The sequence below is a fragment of the Taeniopygia guttata genome, chromosome 15 (assembly GCF_048771995.1).
Source record: "Taeniopygia guttata chromosome 15, bTaeGut7.mat, whole genome shotgun sequence".
NCBI lineage: Eukaryota > Metazoa > Chordata > Aves > Passeriformes > Estrildidae > Taeniopygia > Taeniopygia guttata.
This window is the reverse complement of record NC_133040.1, coordinates 11,079,464-11,104,956: the sequence shown is the minus strand read 5'-3', so window position 1 is coordinate 11,104,956 and position 25,493 is coordinate 11,079,464. Positions and strand designations below refer to the sequence as shown.

At 44.9% G+C, this 25,493-nt stretch overlaps 1 protein-coding gene and 1 long non-coding RNA gene across 9 annotated transcripts in view; both read right to left on the bottom strand.

Annotated features, from left to right (window-relative positions):
• KDM2B (lysine demethylase 2B) overlaps positions 1–25,493 on the bottom strand; it is a 105,725-nt gene that overhangs the window by 14,761 nt on the left and 65,471 nt on the right. For all 8 annotated transcript variants that reach the window (XM_030285340.4, XM_030285343.4, XM_030285341.4 and 5 more), the window contains 2 exons: positions 23,849–23,935; positions 1,609–1,833 (listed from right to left, as the gene is read on the bottom strand). In XM_030285340.4, the coding sequence (XP_030141200.1) occupies positions 1,609–1,833; positions 23,849–23,935 (312 nt within the window). The remainder of the gene's footprint in view (positions 1–1,608; positions 1,834–23,848; positions 23,936–25,493) is intronic.
• Positions 9,393–12,486, bottom strand: LOC115497321 (uncharacterized). The gene is made up of 2 exons (XR_012058390.1): positions 10,101–12,486; positions 9,393–9,669 (listed from the first exon to the last, which is right to left on the bottom strand). It is a non-coding gene; the product is annotated as an uncharacterized lncRNA (long non-coding RNA).

Below are 25,493 nucleotides of genomic sequence, written 5' to 3'. Positions count from 1 at the left end.
ACAAGTAATCAGAGACCCATGGCTACCTCTGTCCTAACTGAATTAAAACTCTAGGCACCAAGAAGAGAAATAAATCTTCACTGGAATACAGAGGATGACTACACTCAGCTAGAAGAGAACGCAGATCATCTCCAAAAGGCTCAGCCTGTGTTACCCAGAGTGAAACAGCTTAGTATGAAAGTTTCCTTCATCAGTGAGGATGAGAAAGCACACTGCAGCCCTAATTTAATCCTGCCACTAAAAAGGCAGCATGATTTCACTATTTCTTGCCCCTGGAGAATAATAAATTCTTCATCCATGCTGTTCAATTCATGCTACACTCCAGGAAATCAAGTGTTCAAAGAAAAGACACTTGAGCTGTAAAAGCACTCTGCAGAAAGGTGGATATTCTGTGTACTTTACTGAAAGATCCAGCAGCACTGAACCCAATCCTCTGTGTCAGGAACAGTGCAGAGCTTGGCACAGAACATGGAGTGAGCTACCAGGAGCAACTACTGGAAACCTGAAATGCTTATCAGTTTTTTATCACTGTTAGGTGAAGCCATTTAATCCCTCCACTTTGGTCATCTCCGAAGAATTAAAAGAAAAACCCCCAAGTACTAAGTGAAGGGAACTGTAATGAGAGAAATCAGTATAGATAGGGTGATATTTCAGTTATGAATAAACAACATTCCTTTTCTTACAAAAACAACAACAAAAGAAAACCAAACCCATAACAACAGCATAAACAAGGCCTTCTAAAGAATTAAAGTAAAAACTAAAGCTGCTTTTTAGCCTTGAACAGAGACACAGCAGACATGAGACCGGAGAAGAAGCTCCACAAGTCAGCATGGCAGCTACAGAGTCAAAAGCTGCTTGAAAAACTTAATGGAAGATTAATCTGTCAATATTTGTTAAACAGAAAGCTGTCGCTTGTGACTCAAGAAGCTCCCAAGTAATGTACCACAGGAGCCCAGGAAACTGCCTGCTTGCCCTGTTCTGATGCTCTTTCCCTGACAGCCATTTCCAGTCCCTGAGGAAGACGTGACCCTGGACTGATGGCTCTCTGCTCATCCAGATCAGACCCTCTGCTCCATGCCTAAGTAACAGGAAACAAACAAATTCAGATCTCTGGGAGCCTGGGGCTGGGGTCATCAACACCAACCTCTTGGAGGCTGTCAGTCAAGGATTTCTCTCATCCTAATTTTTGTGGATAACATGGCAAAGATGATTGCAGGGCAGCTTTTCTCAGGAAATTCCAACATCCAAACCAAACACACCTCTTCATCCTTTGAATCAGAACTTCCTACTCTTCCCCTTTTCCCTCACATCCCAGAGTTTGAGGGTCATTCAGCGCTGATTTTTGATGTAATGACAATCTCCACTTCTATACTGCTAAAAGGAAAGCTGTCCTGTTAAGTTTTAGTAGCATTCTGGTTTAGGATTTGGGGAGGATGAGAAACACTGGGAAAAAAAGATATCTGATCTGGGAGAGCAGAGATTACACACTTTTGTCCAATGCACTTTAGAGACTTCTGAGAACAGAGCTCCCACACCTGGTCACCCAGGAGACACGGCAGGAAGGAGGGAAGGGCTCAGCAGACGAGCTGCAGGCCCAGGCACACTTACAGCTATGCACTGCCTCATGATGCAGGACTGCTTCATCCTGCCGGGCCCCCCGAACTTCTTCATGTCCTTGCAGAAGTGGCACTCGCCGCACTCGGTCCGCAGACACGCCTCGCACTTGCGGCATCGCGTCCTCCGCCGCCGCGCGCCCGCCGTGCTCCGGTTGGCCGCGAGCTTCACCGCCGAGGCAGCGCCCAGCTTCCCCTTGGGCCGCCCCACCGCCCTGTTCTGCAAGAGACACACACACACAGGGTCAGCTGCACGTCCCACCTGCCCAGAGCTCCGCAGAGCCGGCCGCTGCCAGCGGAACCGCGCACAGGGAACGCGCCGCGGGTACGGACGATCGCTCCTGGACATAACGGAGCTCCAGCGCTTTTCCGAGAAAGGGTGGGCTGTAAATGAGAGATCCCAAAGCCAGAGCAAACCCATTTCAACAGGACGGCAGGGAAAAGACATTTAGGCACAGCTCAACACAAGATCAAGTACCAAGTGAGGTGCTTGGCTTAGATCAACAGATGATCTGTGCCAGCACTGAGCTCTGGGCTAGAGATATCATAGATTTGTTCTCAGGTTAAGCCAGAAGGACTTCTGCTGAATCCAATGAACAGCAAAAGTGGTTTGGTGGTTAGGCACAACAGAGAAACACCCAGCCAATGGCTCAAACCCCCAGTCATATCCCTAAAAAATCAGGAGAGTATGAACTACTGCCAAGCAATAAAGTAGGAAATAAAACACAAATGCTACAAAACCCTTCCAAGGTAGCTCCTATCCAACACCAGCAAGTGCTCAAAAATAGAACACCAACTGATGATGTGCAAAGGCTAAAAAGGGCATCCGAGGTCTAGATTTCAATGACCTTTAAGACAGAAACTAAAGGAGCGTGAAAAGATTTGAAATTATTAGGTGAACGGCAACATATTCACTGCGGACATCAAAATTTCGTGTTCTCATCAGAAACTCCCTGTTGTACACAAGAACTTACAGCTCAAGCCAGACATCACTAAATACCATGTAATTGTATGGAGCTAATTATGCAAGAATTGGCTTGGCTTATACTGACCCCTGACAGCTTTCTCCATAAAGAGGATAATAACAGCACTGCAAAGTTCATTTGGTTTAGCATTTATACAACTCTTCAATTTTCTGCACACCTCAGCATATGACCAACAGACCACCCAGTTTCACTTTCTGTTCCTGTTGAATTCTGGGCAATCACCAAGGTAGGGGCAGTGTGACTGTTAGGAGCCATGCAGAAATTCCATCAGAATTTTTAAAAGAGATGTGCAAACATTGCACTTGCTTGTACAAAAGCTTCCCCAAGTGTCCTGCTGTACAACTCTAAAGAGAAGCCACATTGCAGTGTATTTGATCTTCCTCCCACCTGACTTAGCAAAGCTCCAGTGACTTTCTCTAATCAGGGAAGTGCTGATATTTTAACAGCCTCCATCCCAGGAATGTCAGTGCTGGGAGAGCAAAGAAGTCAGGAGCTAGACCCCGTAAGTTTTCTCTCCTACAGACTGACTATCATTATGAGGTGGGAGAAAACACTCCTTAGTCCAAGAGTTTGCAGAGATTTCTGCAAAGTTTTTAATTCCACTCCTCCAGAACAGACTTTGTTCCGTGTGCAGGCTGAACCTCACCGTGCTGTGTGAACACGGATGAGCACAGCTTCCTTCCCATCGGCAACCGCAGCAGCCGCCTGGATTTCAGATCAATGTCAGACACTCTAAAGAATAAATATTTACCTTCTAGACCAACTTTCCAGCCTCTCAAGGATAAAGTCAGCTCTGGCAGGACTGGCTTAGAGGCAACCTAGACAAGAGATAATTTTCTTCCTCAGCATGAATCACTCCTCCATTCTATTAGAGTCTCCTTCAGCTAGGAAGGGAGGCGAGACACGAACCGAAGGCTGGATAGCAGCGGGAACAAGTTAAACCAAAACATGCACAACAACCTTGGCAGCTCCCCTCGGACAACAGCACATGGAAGATTCTGTGTGAGCACCTGACTCCTTCCTATTAGGAAGCAACATGATTAAGTTTGGGGCAAACAACAGCTATGACACTGTGAGAATGCTGTTTTTAAATGCTTTCAAGGAAAAATCAAACTCTGTACTTTTCCAGCTGAAGGACAACTCCTGCTTCTGCCACAGTGATACGAGCCAAGTCCTAATTCTGAGGACAACAGTTTAAGTGCCAGGATACTGCATGGACACAAGTGATAAAAGGCATCGCTTGAACACAGAATTTGAGAATCCTAAAAACCCCACAAAAGCAGGAAGGTGGAAGTACAAGAACAAGCCTGAAGTCAGACTACACCACACAACTCAGATTTTCTTCCAGACACCACCAGAACACAGCAGAGGTGCAGACCTCCATCTCACTGTATTTTCTCACTGTACATTTCTTACCTACCCAAACCTCCTCACCGCTCATTAGCAAATTGTACTAGCTGGGTTTGTACTAATTTACCAACCAACCAATCCTCAACCCAAGCCACGTTTTCACTTCAGGATGTTGCAGCCAGCATGGCTGGAGAGGCCTTGCAGGAATTCCCATTCATATCTAGTTTCAAGGGGCTCCAAAAGTGGTCGCTTAAAAACCTCCACAGAAGAAAATCTGGCCTGGGATTCAAGGGGGTAGAAGGAGCCTCCATCATGGCTTGGGGTTTATTTAGCACATGGCAGACAGCCAGATAAATTCCAGGTCGATGTTAGTGAGGAGATGCTGCAGGATTTCCAGCTCAGACTGCAGTTTTACAACATACCAGGCCTGATGAGACTGGGTAAAATCTCCTTCACAGCTCCTGTCCCCATCTCTGTATTGCCACTTGCCACCCTCCCAGAACAACTCCATGGATTTGTCTTGCAAATAACGAGCACATGGTAGGGGATGGCAGCACTCCTTATGCTGGGTGCCCAGCAAACAGCAGCTCCATGGCCGGAGGCTCAGGTCTGGGTGTCACCCCAGTTGGCATGACACAATCTGACTCCTGTGGAGGGGACTCCACCATCTCCTTTCCCAAGGAGATGCAACCCTCAAGAGCAGTCTGGACAAAGATTGTACCAAACTTGAAGATTTTTTCCCCCCGCTTACAACAGAAGCCTGGGAGGTGAAACAGAGCCTGCCTGGAATACCATCACCAGCCACCATGTTCTCCAACATCTCCACAAAAACTGTGCTCCTAACTTCTGTGGCTGCAGCAAATCTTCAAAAGAGAGGCAGAGGGATGCTGAAGTGGTGACAGCCACTCTACCAAGCTCTCAACAAAGGCAGAGCAAGCAGCTGCTGAAATGTATTAGGATTAATACCTTAAATCCATATCTCTATTACACTGAAACCTAGGAAGCTGATGGACTTCTACAAGACACCATGCTCAGTAGTTTGTTTTGTTTGGGTGGTTTTTTGTGTTTCTGTTCTGTGATTTTTTTGGTGCTCTCCATATTACTGCTGTGACACACAAAGGTAACTTTCTCCTGTTCCCAAAGCAGACACAGGACCTGGGCACTGGGGTGGACGTGGGTCATCACATGCACTATCCTATGCACTACAAAACCATTTACAAGTCATTAAGTTGGGCTCACACCACAGCGCTTAAACAAGCCCACCCCTCCAACAAGAAATGGATTGCAGCAATTTTCTGAAGTGCTGGCCTCATACAGAACCCACCAAATTCAACAACTCCTGTTGGACAGCAGTTAGGGGACTAGGTGGGGTGGTCACCAGTAATCAAAGAGTCTCTCTACAGGGTTGTGCAGATCTGGGAATAAGCTCAGGTACAACACTCATAATTCTAAACCAGCCCTAGGAAATTAGCTACCTGGAAGCCTGTGCTTGGAACATGAGTTTATTCTGGTTATGGACAAACATTTGGCTGCTGGGCAGTTTCCACTGCCTACTTACAGGTACCTCAGGACACTTCCACATGTCCCAGCCCTGCCCAGCTGTCACTAAAAAACACCAACCAGGCTCAGAAGGACCAGAGGCATTAAGGAATGGCCTCTGCCCTGAGCACAACCCTTACTGCAACAGAAACATAACCCTGATATTTACAGCAGCAAATTTCTAACCTTCACAATTACAAAGAACAACTCAAAAGACCTCGGGCAAACAAAAAGTACCATGAACATCAAGCTTTGGAGAAAACACTGCAAGAACTATCAGCCATTAAATGCATCATTAAATAGGTGCTGATGTTCCCCAGCTGCTGTCCCAACACCAATTGGGATCTGCCAGAGATGTCACCAGGCAACTTCACATACAAACTCCTCCACCCTAGAGAGGAAGATCAGCTGACCCTGTGACCAAGTCCAGAAGGAGGGAGGTCCTGGTTCTCAAAGCAAGGCTGACTAAGTCTGCAGCAGAGACACAAGCTCTTTTGCAAGTAGCCTTTACCTGGGCACAGCTCCTATTCCACCACTCAGCTTCAGTGACCTGCTTTAAACTGCTGCCAGCAGCACCAAACCATTATTTCAGACTCCACAAAAAACCCAGAGATGTGTGGGGCTTTTCTGAAGGGCTTCTCAGGGGGCAGGTCAGTGAGATCCTGAAGCGCTTCACTTCAACCAGGTACAATGTGAACAGCTCATGTAGTATCCACCGTGTACATCTCCCTAGGCAAGATCCTGTGTATGTGCAGTGTTCACTGCTTCAAGGTGCTGTGCCACACAAATACAACCCTTGCATTTGCAAGGCAGTGGTGATTTCCTTCTGTAACACAGGGACAAATACTGATTATTTGCATTTACTGCAGTTTGACCACATCCACACAACCACAGCAGCACCCAAAGATGAGAATCCAGGACTTGCCAGGTGCCAGTCTTGAGCTTAGAGCTTTATGTGGCACTGCATCCTAATGCAATTGTATTAACAGAATTAGGATAGCCAAATCTAACTACCACTTGTTTCTTTAGAAGGTCTGATAAATAAACATTAGGGGAAAAACATTTTTTACAGAAGCTACATGCATTAACCCACAATTTGTAACTGCTGTCACCTAAAACACCACCCTAAAGGAGCTGTGTCATGGGCAACACTGGGCACTGGAGACACCCACAGGGTGGCACAGCAAAGGCTTCTGGTCAGTCAGGTCTCTATCCTTTCCCATTGCACCAGAGGAGCATTTTTTCCATCCAAACAGGGTGCAGGTTCTGGAGAACAAGACTACTGTGTGCTGCCCAGGGCAGTGAGCAGCACTGTCCCTCCCTGCTCCATGCACATCCCTCTCCCAGCCTCCTTATGCAGGGAGTTCTGGCATTCCCACTAGAAACCCAAACTGACAATTCCCAGCCATGGTGCACACCAGGTAACCCTACGTTCACCCCAAAATGTGGGTACTGGCCTTGGCTGCCTGGCAGGGTCACCCTGTTACACTCACACTGCCAGGCACTGCACAATCACAGAACTGTTAAGGCTGGAAAGACCTCAAAGATCTTTGAGTCCAACCATTAACACAGCACTGCCGTGTTCACCACAAAACCACGGCCCCAAGTGCCACATCCACATGTATTTTTAACTCTTCCATAGACCATGATTCCACCACTTCCCTGAGGACCCTGGGAATAATCACAACCAAGTCAACAGTTCTTCTGTATTAAACCCTTATGTCTGTTTAGCAACTAACAGAAACCCTCCTCAAAGGAAGAACTCAGAGGAAGAAGGAAGGACAGGATGATGTAACTGCAGGAATGCAGTGGGGCCAAGGAAAAAGCCAGAGTGAGAGAGCAAAAAATCCCACTGATGCCAACAACATCCTTAAAAGTTGTATTAACCAAAGAGCACACACCAACACCATGGACCATGTCTGGCTAAAGCCTATCTACCCAAAACTGCACATGCAAACTCCAGGAGAGCTGTTTTCCTCTCACAGTTGAGTGTTTACAGTTACATCACCCTCCTTCAGAATACACTCCTGCTGGGGTGGAGGTGTCCTTCAAGTCCAAGGTCCCTCATTAAACAGCAGCATCAAAGGCAAAGGGAAGGCACTGGAACTTTTTCAATCCCAGCCATCCCAAACCAGCATTAATCCTCTCCAGATGTTTACTGCCACCATCTCCTCCACTTCATACCTACAAAATCCCCTTCTACCACAACCAAAGAAGCTCCTAGTGACGCTTCCAGGTGACCACACAGAGCTCCACTACTGAATCAGATTCATTTCCCGCAAGAAAATAGAAAGAAAATAAAAGTTTATACTTTGCAGGTTCATCTGAGTGTTAATGACACTCCAGCAGCTTTTCTGCCAATATAGCAATGTTGTTTAGGGTGTGATAAACTGGCACATCATTGCCAATGTCAGTGCCCCTGTTTATTTTCCTCTGGTGGTGAGGAGGCAGAAGTTAGGCCTGGAGGGTGGAATAAGATATATTGGCAAAAATATGCTTTGGGAGATAAGCTTCATCAAAAGTAGGAGCTCTTAAAACAAAGATCCCAATAAGTTCCACAGACTCAGGGCACAACGCAGCTTTTTTTACTGTTGCTTTGGGACAAATCTCCCTGCACCAACCAGGTGCAGTTTTCTCGGTTTACACACAGTCAGAAATCGAATTTCTTCACACCAGGAGTAACACAGCAAACTGGTGGGCTGGGGCAGGTGCTGCCCAGGATACAGCCCCAGCACCCACACACTTCCAAACCCCCAGCACTGCTGGCAGCTATCACAAGTGCAGTAAATCCTGTGTGCTCTGTGCTGGAAAACCTTACAGTCCTTCTGCCTTCTTAGTTTAGACACAGACCAGGGAAAGTCAGCATAAAAAGTGACAAAACCTGTGGCTTCTACCTGAGCATTGAAATTGTGCTGTTCAACTGCACCCTTAGAGGTGAAGCACCTGTTACATACAAGGGCTGTCACAGTACAAAAAGCAACATAATATTGATTTGACATGTCCCATGTAGAAAAATAGGATAAGCAGACATTAAAGCAGGCCTGTATGAAAATACAGCTGGAGCTACATGAGGTGTTTTACCACTGGAACTTTTCTGAACAGAAAGGAAAACATTCCACAGGTCTTTGGTACACAGGTCACTGCGTTATAGTTTAGGATCAGACCAAGTTTCTTAAGAAACTCCAGAAGAAAGATTTCCCCTGTCTTGCATTAATTTCTGTTTTAAACTTCTAAGATACAAAAATGCTATGAAAGCCTCAGGTTTTGGAAGAGTTGAAGAATCCCAGAACATAACCAACTTTCCAGATTCATCCAGCAAGAACCAGCACCTCCAAGCAACAATTTCGCAGCTGGTACAATACAGCTGAGACCAATCTGCTCTCCCAACCATTAGCTCTTTTTAAAAAGTGTGCAGTGATTGCACCAAGACACAGACACAAATGGAAAAGGCCTGGCAGGAGAAAAAATTTAAGAAAAGAGGACTGGGACATTTTAACTACTATGTGTGGGAGCACAGCAGTGAACTCAGAAGCAGCACAGGCCTGCACATTCAAAAATCCTCAGAATTAGGTAAAGGCTTAATAAAGTTACTCATCCAAACCTCAGCTTCGGTTCTTGGACTGCCACTGCGCCAGGCCAGCACAGCACATTGTGCCCCCCAAGGTTTCTGCATCAGATCTGCCATCCCTGGGGAGCACCCAAGGCACACCACCACCCCAAACTCTTTTTTGGTCCTGTCTTCTATGCGCATTTCTGAACCAAAACAAGGTAAAGTGGTTCAAAACAATATGGGTTTTGGAAGATAGTCTCAACACCTGGACTATGGAGAAACTTTTCTCTAAAAACAAAATATCAGGCTATTTTAAAGAGCGAAACACCTTGAGTTAAGAACAAAACTATCAAGTTTATGTTTAAATTACATACACATGTTTAATACTATTCCTGGTGCATTTTTAATTGCTTAGGCAGTTCTTAGAGAGTAAAATACGCAATCTAGAACATATGTTCTGGATTATTTTTCACAGATTACTTAATAAATTTAAGAAGTTTATTCTCCTTCCCCCACGGGAAAAAGAAAAAAAAAAAAAAAAAGGCTTCAGAGACTAAACCCTGCAAGTATTAATAAAAGTTCTCTTTTCATTCCGGCACACATCCTTCTCTTTCTTCTACATCCCTCGTCCCTGGGAATGGAAAGGAGGCTTTGGCTATAAATCAAACGAAGACAAGGTAGCCAGGCTCAGCATCAGACTCTCCCCCAAGTCCCGCAGCCCTCTCAGCTATTTGAGGAATCTTAATAGGAAAAAAAATAACAATTCTGCCGCGGACAGGGCAGCCCCCGAGAGGCAACAACCACCCGCTCCGGGCGCGTTCGGGGCCCTGGGAGGTGCCGAACTCGCGGTGCCCGGGGCGCCCGCGGCGGGCGAGGCCGAGCGCCCCGGGCCGGCCCCGCGGCGGCTCCGCGGCCCCGCCCGGCGCGGTCCCTCGGCGGGCGGCGCTGCCCCGGGGCCGCTCCCGACCCCACATTGTTCCCGTCCCCGCGGCCGGCGCGGCGCTGCCCGGCCCGGCCTCCTCCCCTCCCTTCCCGCTGCAAACTTCGCCGCCCGCCCCGGACCTGCTCCGGCCCCAGCTCGGGCCCCGGCCCCGGCTCGGGCTCCGGCTCCGACTCGTAGTCCTCCTCGTCGGCGCTCGCAGACATGGCCATGGCTCATGGTGGGCCCAGGCGGAGCCGAGCTGACATGGCTGGAGCGGCGCTGCTGGCGGAGCCCCGCTCCCCGCACACACACACACACATGCAGGAGGAGGAGGAGGAGGAAGGGGGGCCGTGCATATTCATGCCAGGCAGCCAGGAAGGGGCTGGCCCTGCCGGCACGGCCAATCGCGGGCCGCTTCCACACCGCCGGCCTGCGGGGACAGCGGGCACCGCGCGGCCGGGGCACCGCGGCCGCCCCCCGCACACGGCGCGGCCGGGCACGGGGGGCTCGGCCGCCCGGCCGGCAATTAGTCCCCCGCCGGTAATGAGCCCCGCGATGTGCCGAGGGCCGGCGGGGGCGGGCCGAGGCTCGGGTGTGCCGAGCGGCGCTGGGCGGGGAAGATGCGCGGCCGCCCGCGGGGCGCTCGGCGCTGCTCGGGCTGCTCAGACAAAGGAGACGCGCACAGACACACACACACACACCCTGCACCGCGCTACCTGCCCGCTCCGCCCCGGCAGCGGGGAACCTCCATCCCTCGGCCGGAGGAAGGCGCCGAGCAAACTTCGAGATTGCAAGCGGCAGAACCAGCGCTGGGATAAGACGAAGCGACCCGGCTGGTGGAGCTGCTCGCATCTGGCCTCACGCTGCTCCTTGTGCAGGCACCCCCTCTTTGACTTGCTCCCAAGGAACCATTTCTAGCCGTGCTCTGATCATCCTGCCCCGCTGCTGGGGTTTCACAATGAAACGCCCTCCCCGCAGTGTGACATGTTGCACATCGGTCAGCTGGGGACCTGTTCTGGATCCAGAGGTCCCGGGGCCAGCACCTCCACATAGACACTGCCTTTGCCCTCCAGAACTTGAGGGTCACAGGCCTGTATTTGAGTGCCCGAGATTTAAATTTCCCATTGGATTTATGGGCCTGCTTTCAGGGGAAATCCCGATTCCACTCAAGTTGTTAGGATTTTGCCTCCGGCTCCTACGCCCACAACACAGAATTAAACATGAGATTAAATATTTGCATGTGCTGAGCAACCAAGAAGCCATAAAGAAGCACATCTAATGGTCCTTGCATCAGGATTTTTGCCAAACTAGTTTCAGCTCGGCTCCCTGGTCTGAATTACCACACAGCACAACCACTTTGGGTAGTTCAGAAGAGGCAGCAACAGGCAAGAGCTGGCATGGGATCAAGCAGCAACACAACCTTTGTGACACCAGCATGCACACCGAGCCTGGCTCCTCAAATTTAAGTAACAAAACACAGTCAAACTTTAAACATATTTACAGGCAACTGCTGATAAAGCCACGTGAATTGTGTAATTATGCCCCTTCCTTATTTTCAGTACATTAAATATCCATTGAGTGCTGTACTCCTGTCCTCTTGCCAACTCAAACTCAAATGATGGGTAGGTGATGGTGTTCTCCCCATCCTGCTCATCACCATGCTGGGAGCAAAGCATTTACTCACAACACATGGTGGGGCTCCCAGAAGGCGATGGGATGTGCTCAACCTGTCTCCTCAGGTTTCTCTCTTCTCCCATTGTGCTTGTGCTCCTACACAACTGTGAGCGGGAGCAGACGAAAGCTGAGGCACGAAAGGCATGTGCCTAAGGCCTTGGCTTTCAGAATCACAAGGTAATATCAGAATCCAATGTTTTCTAGAGGAGAGAGGAAGGGGGGATGCATCTCATGACAGGCCTACAATGTTTTAAGGCACGAGCAAGGCCGTGGCTACAGCCGTGTTTGTGGTGCTGTGATACACCTGGCCTGCAGCAGCAGCAGGAGGAGGACAGATGACATCTGGAAGGAAAATGCCTGGGACCACACCTGCCCTTGGGCAGACCAAGTCTCCACTAGCCCAGTTCCCTGTAACCTGGCTCACATTTGTCTGTCCCTCCGGCCTTTTGGCTCTGTAATCCAGATGGGAGAAAAGACTAACTTGTGACATCCCCCAAGGACAATCCACCAGTCACACCACAGCAAAATGTCATTCACAGCAAATTAAATCATGACAGAGATCATCCTACTCCTCTCAATCTGCAATGCATTCCAGCACTCCTGATGCTGGCATTGGCCTCTCCTGGCTGCAGCAGGTTCCTTCCCAATGTAACCCAGAGCACCCTGACCCCACAGCCAGCCCTGCCACCCCAGAGCATCAGCACACCGCCCTTGCAACAGCACCACAAATGACAAGTGAGCTCTAATTACAGAGCAGAAGGCTCACACATGCCAAGATCTTGGAATGATTTCCAAACGCTAGGTAAACTTTGCTGAGATTGTGTTTATAAAAAAGGGGTAGGGTATGATATAAAATAGCAAATTGGGAATCAGCAGGGAAACAACACAATAAAATAATTGTTTCTGATTATAATTGTTCTCAAAAAAATTTATCCTGTACAAGAGCAGCTAACCATTCGAAGGAATATTTAATACACAGAAGGAACTATTAAGAGAGCATTTCCCAGCTCAATTCTTTCAGCTTGTCTACACTAGAGAATACTAAATTACAACAAATAGTGAGCAACCCTTGTGTGAACAGCATCTAGTTGCCCAACCTGGTGGAGTTTACAACAGTTAGAACACAAAATAAGCAGCAGTGACCCCAGTCCTGCCTGCAGTGGCAGAACTGTGTCCATACTTCAGCTTACTATGGTACAGTTCAGTAATAAATAACATCCTTAATTACACTGCTGAATGAGCCGTAGTGAAAACTGCATGAAAACAGACAGCACCTTCTATTTTGAACTGTTGCTTTGATTGCACCTCACCTGAAGTCATATATAAGTCTCATCAATATCATAATCTTCTCCACAGAAACCAATTATGTTGTCACAAACTGAGACAATAACCTCAAGCGAAGAATAAACAGCAGGAGCAGATGAGTGCCAAAGAACCAGATTTTATTCTCATGCAAATATCCTTAAGTAGTAAAACCAAGCTGGGGGAGGAGGACTACAACCCCTGTGCTATACTCACTCACTCCTGAGTATCTCCTGCACCAACAGATTGCAGCTGCTGCTGCCAGCCTGAACAGGGTCCCTGTTTTCCTATTACACACTAGAGTTTATGATGCTCAATAATGAAGTAAAATGAAGTTTTTTTATGTGGCACAAACACACTTTTGAGTTAACCTTCCCTTGAAACTTTTTATGCACCTTTAGTATTATATTTAGCTGGTATTAGAAAAAAAATATTTACAGGGAAACAATTAAATCTCAAGTTGGTTGATATGCAAGTCCTTGAAAAAGGATGTTGTGATTGAGCTGCTGCTGCTTTCTGTAGGCCAGCACATATGTTTTTGAAAAGGAAACCCACTGAGATGTTTATGAATCACAATTATTGACCTGTATCAGAATAAGAGAGTTACCTAGTAGCTTTCTAAGGTTCATTGTTTTGGTGTAAGTGTCCATTCACAAGAAATATGATCTTAACTGTTGGGCCTGGGCAAATTTCACGATGCTTTTCTCAAGAGTTTTAACCAATATTTCAGTTGTATTCTCAACACTAGCAGTGACAGTCTGACAGCCTAAATATCCACAATCTTACTATATCCCATCTACTTCATCAGAACTATGACATAAGAGTTGTCATCAGATGCACTGAGTATCTGTCACAATCTTTTCAACAGAGTCTGATTGATCAACTTTAGATCAAATAAAGTAAAGTAAGATGAAATAATATTGATTGCTCCCTCCATGCAATGCTACTGCTCATACTTCCCTAACCAATGTCCAGCACTGTTCCAGGAGAACCAAAGGCAGCAAGGGCTGTCCAAACCTCCTGGAGGACACTGCCTGGGCTATTGCAGTGGAGGAGCTGCACCCAAACAGAAGCCCAGACAAACCCTCCTGACAGGAACTCCTCACTCACAAGCCTTAAAACCCAAACAACCCTCCCCAAACCCCAACACCCTGTCACCTTAAAAATGTAGTAAGTAAGACTGCAGAATGGTGAAACATGGACTTCATCTACCACACAAAACAGACTCTTCTTTGCAGGAAGAGCCATGACATGACTGGGACTATCTACTAGGAAATGAGGGAAATCCTGCCATGCTTCCTTCTTCCACAGAGCCTTATGGCACAAAGCATTTCCACAGCACAGTTTGTGTCTCCAAGAGCCATGTTCTGTCAGTAAATGCAAAAAACTAGTGAAGGAGGCTCCTAAGAAGATAAGCAGTGACTGCCATGCTATGGAGGAACATGCAAATAGACGTGAAAGAGTGGATTAACCGGAATAGGAAACCTGCTTTCCTGCAAGAGACTCAGTGTGCTCTGACACACTGCACAGAACGCTGGGAGACAGTCAGCTGTGTCCAATGTGTGGGCAGCAGCCTGAAAATCCAGAGACCAAACCCAAACACATGGTAAGCAAAGGAAAAGCTCAAGTGCAGTTTGCCTAAGAGGGCTCATTGCTCACTGTTCTCACCTACAAACTTGGATTTGTGGGGTAACATCCAGGACTAACAACTAAACCACACCAGGCTAAGACTCGCAGCTACTTTGCTTTTATTGGAATATACCCATATATTTTGTTGTATTTGTTATTTTCAAAAAGGAGAGCATTGCTGTCCCTCTTCTATCTGGTCCACTGGCGCCTGCAGGAAAGTCCTGAAGTAGAAACAAGCCCTCATTTATATTCCCAGCAGACTTTAATTTCAATGTGCTGTGGAACTAAGAGGAAGCCATCTTCTTGGGGACAGAACATACAATTCAATTGTGTTCTGAAAAGTGCACACAGGATTAATGTCCATAATTGCATGGCCTGTACTGTGGAATGACAAACGCCTTTCCCGCTGCTCTGCCAATGTGCTTCGATCCAGAACTAAACTATTAACTTTCACATACATACTCAAAGCTTGAATTGTTTTGATGCTGAGATAGTGGAGAGCAAAAGGATGTTGGAAGTCTTAAACCAGGTTCAAACCTTAGCCTCTGCTGGCCAGCTCAGCAATAAACATAGGCCAGGCTCCCGGTGATAAAATCTGAGATCTGTCAACTCATTTCACATAAACTATCTAAGGAAAAGGTCTTAAAACTACAGTAGTTTTCATCAGCACTTATACTGTCAGGAAATAAAGAGAAAGCTTCTGTCTTGAATAATGGTAGTCAAGGCATAGTTGGGAAAAATTCATATTACTGAATATTCCTGTCTATGGTAGAAGAATGACAATGGGGAGGAATACATAAATCTTCTCGTATGATACCTGGAGCACAACAGTTGGAAAACAGAGATGTCTGTTCTTTTTTTTTTTTTTTCCTCAATCCATTTAGATTTCTAGTCAGAGTCAAAGTGGCTCTAATTTACCTGTTTGATGTATTAATCACATAAAGGCATTGGTCAGATTTCAAAGCAAGTGGCTGAGAGTTGATAAGAAGTGAAAATATTAAGTCAAAGATGGAAGATTAAGAAGGTGCTCATTCAAGTCCTTGCTATTTATAATTACTCCCTGAAGGGACACAATATTTCAAGTACAGCCTCTTGAGGTGAGAAATAATCTGTCAAGTCACCAGGCAAAGGTGTTAGAAAAATACTGAGGCACTAGGCAGTGAAGCTCTTTTGTAGAGTCATGGAGTGGAGTGGGTTGGAAGGGACCTTCAAGACCATCTTGTTCAGCCCCCATGGCACGTTAGGTAGGGTCCACATCCACCAGACCCTGGAACTCCTCGGGTCTGCACCGAGTTACTGCACAAATGAATTTGTCTGGAGGACTAATGTGTGTAAAAGACCGAAACAGCGCTCAGAAAAATAAACAGGTCAGGCAAGGAGCTGCTTTCCTGGGCAGCACTGCCCTGGGAAAGCAGAAGCTTGACAGGAACTCCCAGTAGCTTCAACAGCTCTCACTCCTCTGCACTGTACCCCGAGAAACCTTTGGTTCTGGTGCATCAGGTTTTTTCCTGCCTCCAAGTGTACTTAGCAGGGGAAGGCCTTAGTTTTGAATGTGTACAGCCACTGTGGAAAGTCCCCTAAAAAAATATCCCCCAAACCTCAACTATGTGGTTTTGTGTCTTAATAGATTTGTCAGGCGCCAGAACTGGGGTATTTTTCTTGAATACATTTCAGCTCTCTCCTACCACATGACATCTACTACCCTAAAGTGTAAAAGAACACAAATTATTCAAAATTATTTAAATCACTGATTCCAATCACAATTTAAATCAGTAAAGAGAAAAACAAATTTAAATTGATTTAAATCCTCATTTTCTTTTGTACTTGTGTTATTTTCTGTGAGAAAAGTAATTATTAGCATCTGATAACTATGAAGAAATGCCTGATTTGCAGTAGATTATGAACTTTATAATCAGGATTTTTATCAACAAAAAGGATTCACAATACACACATATTTGTATATGCAAATCTCCTTGCAGACTACTGGCATTTAAAATTGTTGTTGACACCAAACAGAGTTCAGGCTCTGCTGTGTGGGATCATTTCAAACACCTTTAAGCTGGTGCCTGGCAAGAATGAAATGTGACAGTTTAAATCTCCTTTTTGCTCCTGCACCACTTGGAATGACTGATGGAAAGCCAGAAAAATACACCATACAACAACTTACCCAGAATCTCAAACAGAAAATGCATCATACAACAATTTACACAGGATTGTTTTGCTCTCTTATCTATCTTTATCTTTTTTATCCAAGTTTTTTTAACACCAAATAGACTCTATTTGTACTTTAATTCTTAAGTGTTTGTTTTTAATTGTCAGTATGTGCTTTCTAATACATTTGTATTCCCACAGGAAGTTCCCTAAGTAGATCTCCATGGCACTGGCCTGTCTTAGGGAATCTGGCAGAGTTTTCTCACTGCTGCTTCATGGAATGCTGCTTTCCTGGTGGTAGCCCCAGGCAGGCTCCTGAAGCTGATACTGGTTTGATGTTGTGCCATTTCTACGTGCTCAGATCTGTTTCAGACACCACTCTGGTTAAAACACTAATTGCTGTAACGAGTCCTTCACTGCTCCTGCTTCTCTGGGTGGAGCTAGCCCAACGATAGCTATGGCAGGAATTCTCGGTAAGCAAGCAAGTAAAAACTGGAAGCACTTATTCAGAGGTTTTCAGGAATGTTCTTTGTCCACCTCACACCTCTCCCCCTGAACTGAAAGAAAACCTGGTATAAAACAATGCCTAACACTTCTGAAAAATCACATTGGTTTCAAGTTAATCAAAACCCTCCATTTTACGCTTTACCCTCTAATTTTTGCATATAATCAAATTTATTGTGTCCACTGATTCTTAGTCAATTTACTTACTATTCCTTAGCTTTGATCCAATGAATAATGTCACATAAAATTGAATCCTTAAATAAAGGAGTTCTGATATTAAAAACTGGTAGATTTTTTTTTTCTCTTCCCAGCACTTTTAAGATGAAACACCAAAAAGAGGGAAGAAGTTTCCTTGCTGGAAACGGTGGCAGACATATGAAAATACATAGGGACATCTGTGGGGTCCAGATCTGGAGATGGTGGGTAATCCTGCCAATTTTTATTATTTAAAATATAGGTTCATTCTAAAAATCTACCACCCTTTTCACCACAGCTGTCCACTGTTCTTCTTGTCTGCTCTTTGGTTCAGACTGTGAACAATGATCTGAAATCTTATTTCCAGCCTAAATCTATTTATAGTATGTTTATACTCACTTCTTCCCATGCCAACATTGTCCATTATCTTAAATAACTCTTTTCCTGCCCCAATGATTTTACTCCCTGAGGTCCTTATGCAACAATCGTCTCCCCCTTCAACTCTCCTGGGCCTTGCTGAACCAGGCATGTCCTGCCAGTCTCTGCTCTCCAACATCACATCTTGAATATATATGGCTGTGGAGTCCCACATTCACCCTCACCTCAAAACTACGTATATTGGAACTAGAATACAGTTAAAAAAAAAAAACAAACAAACAACAACAAAAAAAAAAAACCCACAAAAAAGAAAAAAGAAAAAAAAGTTCAAATGTATGGGTTAAGTTCCAGAAAAGACTGAACTGACTTGTGATTTTCAGCTTAGGAATAGGGTAAAAAATACTGAAACACAGTAATGGGGCATTAAAAAATCCTTGACAGCACAGAGATGAACAGAGACTGCATTCAAATTTCTCAGAATGCATGATACCAAGGGCATGAAGTGTATTTATGATATTAAAGGACAGATCTGAAACAACATAAGGAAGTACTTATCTACACAGAGTTTTATTAAACCGCAGGGGACACTGGCACAGGATGCTGAGCAGATCAAAAAGATCAACAGGTCTCACAAATTATTAGGTAAATTCAGAGAGAAAAAAAATTCTACCAGGGAAAACTAAGCAGAAAAGATGAAGATATAATCTTCCATCTTAACAGGGAAGATAAGCAAAGGAGTTTCTGTATTTCTGCTTTGTTCCTATGACTCATTTAACAACGGTGATGGCACCTCTGGGAACAGGACAGTGCTACAAGTACTGTAGGCTGGTGGAACATAACTTTCCTCAGCCTCAGGAATCAGCCTTTTGCTCTGCCTCTCACAAAACTCATAGTTCATATCTGCTAATCCTTCTTTTTCAGATCCATGGATGTGTCTGTAGAATTCTGCAAAAAGACTTCTAGTAAAAATAATGGGGTACAAACTGAACTGCTGTAGGACAGAACATATTAATGACAGAAATCAGTTGCTGCCATCCCAGAAGGCCCCTTTCAATGTGATGCCCACCTGTGACCACCCCAACCCAAAAAAAAAAATAGCCTGAGAGAATCCTTCCTTTTTTTTTTTTTTCAATGATCACTTTTTCTTCCTGGTTCTCATGCCTTGATGCGGAGCTATGAACATTATTTGCAATACCAATTGCAGGGAAACTGGTGTTTAAAAAAACCAATAATCCAATCAAAGTTTCAGTTTGTGGCCTTTACTAATTAAAAGTATTCAATTAAATAGGAATATTACCATTTCCTTATTAGACTTCTCAGCTATCTTCTTTTAAAATCAGCAGGTAAAAATTACATGGAGAAAGAGTATGAAGAGGCATCAGAGAAACAGCCACATATTGCAGCACTGTTAACCAGCTCCTGAAAATTACAGCTCCATCTCCTGCTTACAGCCAGACCTAAATATACTTGGACACTCGCTCTCATTGCAAATGCAGTGGCTTTAGTTTTGTGCCAGGTAAGAGAGATGCGAATCCAGCTCCCAGTTTGCATTTCTAACTCTTCACAGCACAGGAGAGTCCAAACATATTTTAGTTCTTTATAGCTGCTCTTCATAGACAAGTAAAGATCTTTATCACGATAAAAACAGAAGGCACTGCCACAGAGTGTAATTACATGCTGCTGGAGTTGACTATTTTCTTCCAGAAATAGGAAATGGATTGAAAAACGTGGTTTCTGCTTAAGCCATATTCTGAGTTCCTTAAATAAAATACTATCTCTAATTCCTGTGCAGATAAGTGGTAACTCTGGTACTGCAGGGCTGAGTAACTCATAGGAATGGGTTTTGAGACTGGGCTTGGCAGGCACCAGCTTCCTGCACCAGTGACCAGCTGTGAGTTGTCACAGTGGAAAATCAGGTTTAGGCTCTGTTCACACCACCCAGAAGTTCATGTCCCAGGGATGGGGTAGAAGTTAGTTGGGATGATTCCTTGCTCCTCCTCTTTAGCTGCTGAAGAACCCAGCACTTGAAGGCAGCCTGCCCTATGGAGCTCTTCCCTTCGGACAGCATGGCACAGCAGGACTTGGCCAAAGGGTGGACTTGATGATTCTGGGGGTTTTTGCAACCTTAATGATCCGTGACTGCAACCCCCCAGATAACACTAAGCCCTGCACACAGTGAGGACAAGCCAGAGCTGCACAGCCCCCAGCACAGGAACAGGATGGGGGCTGCTCATCCACAGCTGCATCCGTCCTGGCAGCCACTAGGAAATGTCCAGCCTGAAGGTGCACGAACTGTCAGTCAGCCAGCAGGACAAGCAGGTTTCAGATATCCACTCAGTTCCACATTCCTGATTCCTTCAACAGGCCTAAATTAGGATTGTTGTACATCTCCTAAGACCACTGGCACTGGACTGTTGTTTCTTACTGTACAGCTAAAAGAAAAAGACAGCTTCTTGCTTCTTCTAAAATAGAGTTTCCAAAGGGGGTAAAAAAAAAAAAAAGGTGCCTAAAGGAGAGTAATTGTTGTGCTAAATAATTAACAATAAATTATAAGAAGTACAAGCAACTCAAAATAGCTCCATAAAGATGAGTAAATATGTTCTGAAGAGGTGTCTATGAATCACACTCCATCTCTCTTATTACCACAAAACAGTAATGGTTCCTACATTTTACTACAGAACTTTTCACTGACGATGCAAGAGATCTTTATAACCATTAATTTCACCTCCCAGCCTCCCAGCTGGGAAGTCCCATCTCCACCAGGAAAAGTTCAGGGAGCAAGAATGTGCCATTCACCTCACACGACGCAAGGTGCTGCAGGAGAGCTGGGAACAGGCGCAGACCCCAGCCTCACATTTTGTGCATTAACCACAAGATCATCAAATCTCACCCACTTATTCCATCTACTCACTAAATCATTGCTGATCATGACTTCTGTTTCTTTTCCCAGAGAACCATTCTCTTTGTCAGGGAGCTGCAGTGTGACTGGCAGCCCCAAATGTTTTGGAAAAGGTGGACAGAGCGAGGCACCACTGCAGGGCCACAACACACAGATGGGTCTTCCCTGTATTTGGCTCAATGTCCTGCCCATTACACCTCAAGCTCTCTGAAGTGGGATCTGAGGTGAATGAACAGGTTTCTTCCTTAAACCCCAGCATGTCACAGGCTTCAAGAGCTGTTCTGCAGCTCTGTGCACGCTGCTCACATCACACTCACAACACGTGAAAGAAAGTGACTCTGTTTTAAAGAGATATGTTATTTGCTGCTCTGAAAAACATTCAGGTTAACAAAGGCACAGTCTTTCAAAACAAGTCAGTGTAACCAAGCTCGACCTTTCCCAACTTGGGTTACTTACATAGAACACTCTCTGTCCCTATTCCAGGGGTCTCTGACTTTAGTCAGGGTTCTCTCCCTCTGCTCTTTGCCTTTCCCACTCCAACCCTTTTCAGTGCTTGCTTCTCTCCCAATCCTGCTCTCTTGCCATTTCTAGTCTCTTCCCCTCCTTTCTTTACAATAATTTCCATTTTCTTTGAAATGTTTTGGCATTTAATGCTGGCTTTATTCTTCCTTCTCCATCTGCTGTTCTTGTCTTTCTAAATCTCTTCTGGAGCCTTCTCTTGGGAGCAAGCAAGAGAGATGTACTTTTTTCCATGTACTGCTTCATTTTTCTGGATTTCAGTTCCCTTATTTTCCTTCATGGCTTGGAATCAGTCAGTCCTCCTGTCCCTGGAAGCTGATACCAACTAAAATGTCTCCTTGCAGCCCCACATTAGCAGGTACTGTGCAGTACTGGATCTCCTTCTCCCTCTGAACACAAGGATCTCAGGAAAGCACTGGGAAATATCTGCCATGTCTCCTATAAATACTACAAGACTGCAGAAAACAAAATTACTTGTAGATTTTATTCCTCTGCCTTGTGCTCTACATTTGTGGGATCTTCTGGCCATAGAGACTTGTTCCACCAGCTACAATCCATTTTCCAGTGGAGTTTCCCCCTCCCTAAGGGTTTTTCTTCTCTGTAAAATCTTCTATTTCATTATCGAGGCTTACAGGGAACAAAGGAGAAATAACCAAGCTTAACTATTAAAACTGCTTTTAGACAAATCTCCCCTATATTGTCTTTCCCACAGATTTTAATTTGGACCTCAAAGGCTCAGCTCTAAGATGTCTCTTCCCAGCATGTTCACTTGGCCTCTGTTCCCAGGAAGGGAAATAGCTGGAACATGGAAGATGACAAGGACATTTGCCAATTAGAAGCACCACAACAAATTTCTCTTGGGAAATGTGCAGCCCTATCTGCAAGTGTACCTTTGAGCTAAAACATAAGACATAACACAAGCTGATCACAGATTAAGCAAAGCAAATACAAAGAAAATGGTGAAAGGATTTTTTCTGCTATCAATTTTTGTTTATTTCCAAACTTCAACCTCAAATCTAACTTTCTGTGAAAGTTTTCCTTGTATTTGTTATTAACTGGTATGGTTGATATTGTCATACCAGTGGGAATGATGCCTCCTGAATGTTTTTGCTTTCTAGAAAGGCAGAAGGAAAATAAACACCTGGAAAAAAAAACCTTGCAGCCAGCAAGATGGATTTTGCAAAAACAGTTAAGTTTTAAGTCACAAAAATTACAAATCCTCTACAGTTGCAGTTACATTGCCAATGCACAGAAATAAAAGAGAAGAAACGAAGCATTTATCAAGGATCCAAAATAAAGTGAACAAGAACATTAACAAATGCCAAAGCTTATAAAAGCCTCAAAGATCCTCCCTTCTCTCACAAGCTCAAAAGGGAGTCAGTTGTTCCTTGGTTTTATCTTACATGTTTCCCACACCACCTTTTCTCTGGTCAAGAGATTTTGCTTTATTCAATGCCCAAAATATACCTGATCATGGAATGAGCAGCAGCCATAAAACCAGAGGAGTGGAGAATCCCACAACTGTTTCTCAAGGTTTTCCACTGTTGTTTCTAAACCAATGTTTTAAACACAGAGCATATTCTCATGGATTTATTACAAGCTAAAAGGGAAATAAGTATTTAACAAGACAATTCCTCTGAAATGTGCTGAGCTAAAACCCAAAAAGAGACCAAGAAGGAACGTGGTGTGCTCATCCTGCCCCACTCTCCTCTGGCAGTTCCATGTTTATGGTCTCCCACTTCCCACCTGTGAACAGCAAAATCTCATGGCTACACGTGCCATAATAAGTTCACCAGCAGAAAAAGTGAGAACTGAGTGAATTGTCTTCCCTGATAATTATTTTAAAGCTATCTACAGGGGTAACAATGACAGATTTTCAGATCGAAGCCTGATTTAAGCTGACCGACCCCTTCAGCATTTCTAAAGAAATAATGTATTATAAAACTAATTCAGTGAAAAATGAAAGTAAAAATAGAAGCGATGAGACATCTTCTAAATAAGCAAAGCTGCTTTTACAGCGTGCTGAATAACTGCAGTGTGGTAAACATACCACTGTTATAAATAACAACCAGCCTTTTGACATTGTTCTGTCGTTAATTATTTCAAATTCTTTATCAGCCTTAACGAAGCAAACCTCATGGTTCTCCTGCAAAGTGAAAATAATTACTCCCATGTATAGGAGGAAAAATTAGGATACAAGGACAGAAAACAATGCTCCAAAGTTAAAGTGGCACATGTACACAGCAGTCAGTATAAGAGAAAAACCATCCTCTCGTTCAGACAAGAGTGTTCCCTAAGTGACTGATTTGTAGCATTTACACATCATTTAATTTTACACAAAATGCATCAATTTTTTTAGATTTAACCATAATTAGTAAACTATCAAGACATTTCAAAGTTTTATACTGGTAAGTAAGGCTCAAACAAATTCTTTTTAAATGGAAACTCTAATTTCTCCCTGCTAAGGCACTTTCTTGTTTTGCTTCAAGTCTTAATCATAAAACCATTAAAAGTAACATTTTGTGTTAAAAATGCTAGCAGCTGCCAACAGATAATACACAGCACTTTGTCAGATTATAGACAAATAAACACCAGACCAGGCACAAGAATGGTTAGTAAGTAAGTGTGTCTCATTACCTTTGTAGTCTTCTTGGGCCAGCTGACCACAGGGACACCCGAAATGGCAAGATTTTGGTCATCATCAGCATGTTCCTTTAGTATGTTCTGTTGCAAATGAAAAGGCCTTTATTAACCAGAGAAACATTTCTCCAACTCAAGAGTGCAGAGATCTCTGCTCTCATGGCAGAGTGACAAGATCTGTGCAAGTTACTTTTGCTTCCAAACTTCCAATTCCCACTGAAACTCTACCACCTATCATTAACATCCAAGATGTCAAACTTCTTGCAAAACAGGCAGAAAAATCAGCCATCAATTACCTCAAATGTTACAGAATCCTGTAATATTGGTGTTTCCAAGACCAGTGTCCTACCATTATCATTCCTCTCCCTCAAAGTCCAGGTCGTTAAATCCCAACTGACCCTACCTGTGACCCCTGCTCTCCTACTCAAGGCTACAGAAGGCCTGAGAAGCAGGGAGGCTCTGCCCTGTTATCTCAGCCATCACAGGGCATCAGGTGTGTGGTCTGGAGCAATCCTCAGATGCCTGATCATTCAGGTAAGCCAAGAATAAAAATGTACTCTGGAACCTTTCATCTTTTTGCACATGGCAGTCCAAGAGCACCGTCATTCCCACTGCCCTTCCTTCCCCCACGATGGGCAGGACAGAGCTGCTGGAATCCAGCTCCCTTTATGTGACCAGCTGAGGCATTCAGGTTCCTGAGTGTTCACTAGGAAAGGATCTGACTATGGACAGCATTAAGGGAAAAAGATTGGCCTCCCCTCCCTTCCACCCCCACCAAACCCTTTTCTTTGATGCACTGTTCTAGAAATTTTGTGAGTGGGTTGCACAGGCTGACACAGCTTCCACCACTGTGAATCACTCCCATGACCAGTAACTCAACACAGAGGTGGTAAAAACTCCATGGTGCAGCTGGGAATAGTCCACGCTCACCTCCCATGACTCCCTACATGCTCACTAATTTAGCTACAAAGCTCTTCATTTTGGAGTTCAGGTGGCTGAAAAGGAAGAAATGAAAACAAATAAAAAGGAGTCAGAAGGAGGACTCTGCTGTGCTGCTGAAAACTGAAGGCCAAAACAGCACCAACAGGTTAAAGACCAAAAAAAAAAAAAAAAAAAAGCTCCAATCAAACAAATGAGAACTGCAGGTTGGAAATTACTGCAACAGAATATTTAGGAGATGACTCCAGACAATGAAGTTCAGCAGTGCTGTTCCCAAGTATATGAAAAAAGCTTAATTAGCCAACAACAGGCAGCAGGCTCTGTCAGTCCCCAGTGCAGCACTCTAGTAATTAGTAATTTCACACACTATACAAAAAGAGCTTAAAATACAGTAATTGTTTTAATAGGGAGCGCACTTGGAATTCATCTGTAATCATCCAACTAAAGCCCAGAGTGTGATGGCATGTTCCAGGCCCCAGGAGCCTGAGTTTGGATGAGTGTCCCTGGGGCTGACTTTCTCCCTGGAGCTCAGACAACCTGCCACACTCAGCCCAATTCCCCAGCCTGTGCTTAAATGAGAGCTCTGTTACCACCAGACAGCACAGCCCCAGCACAGAGCTGCTCCTGCAGACAGCAGCACCCCAGCAAGGCTGCTGGTGATACTGGTTAGGCTGAAAGCAGCACCAGTGACCAAAATAAGCGA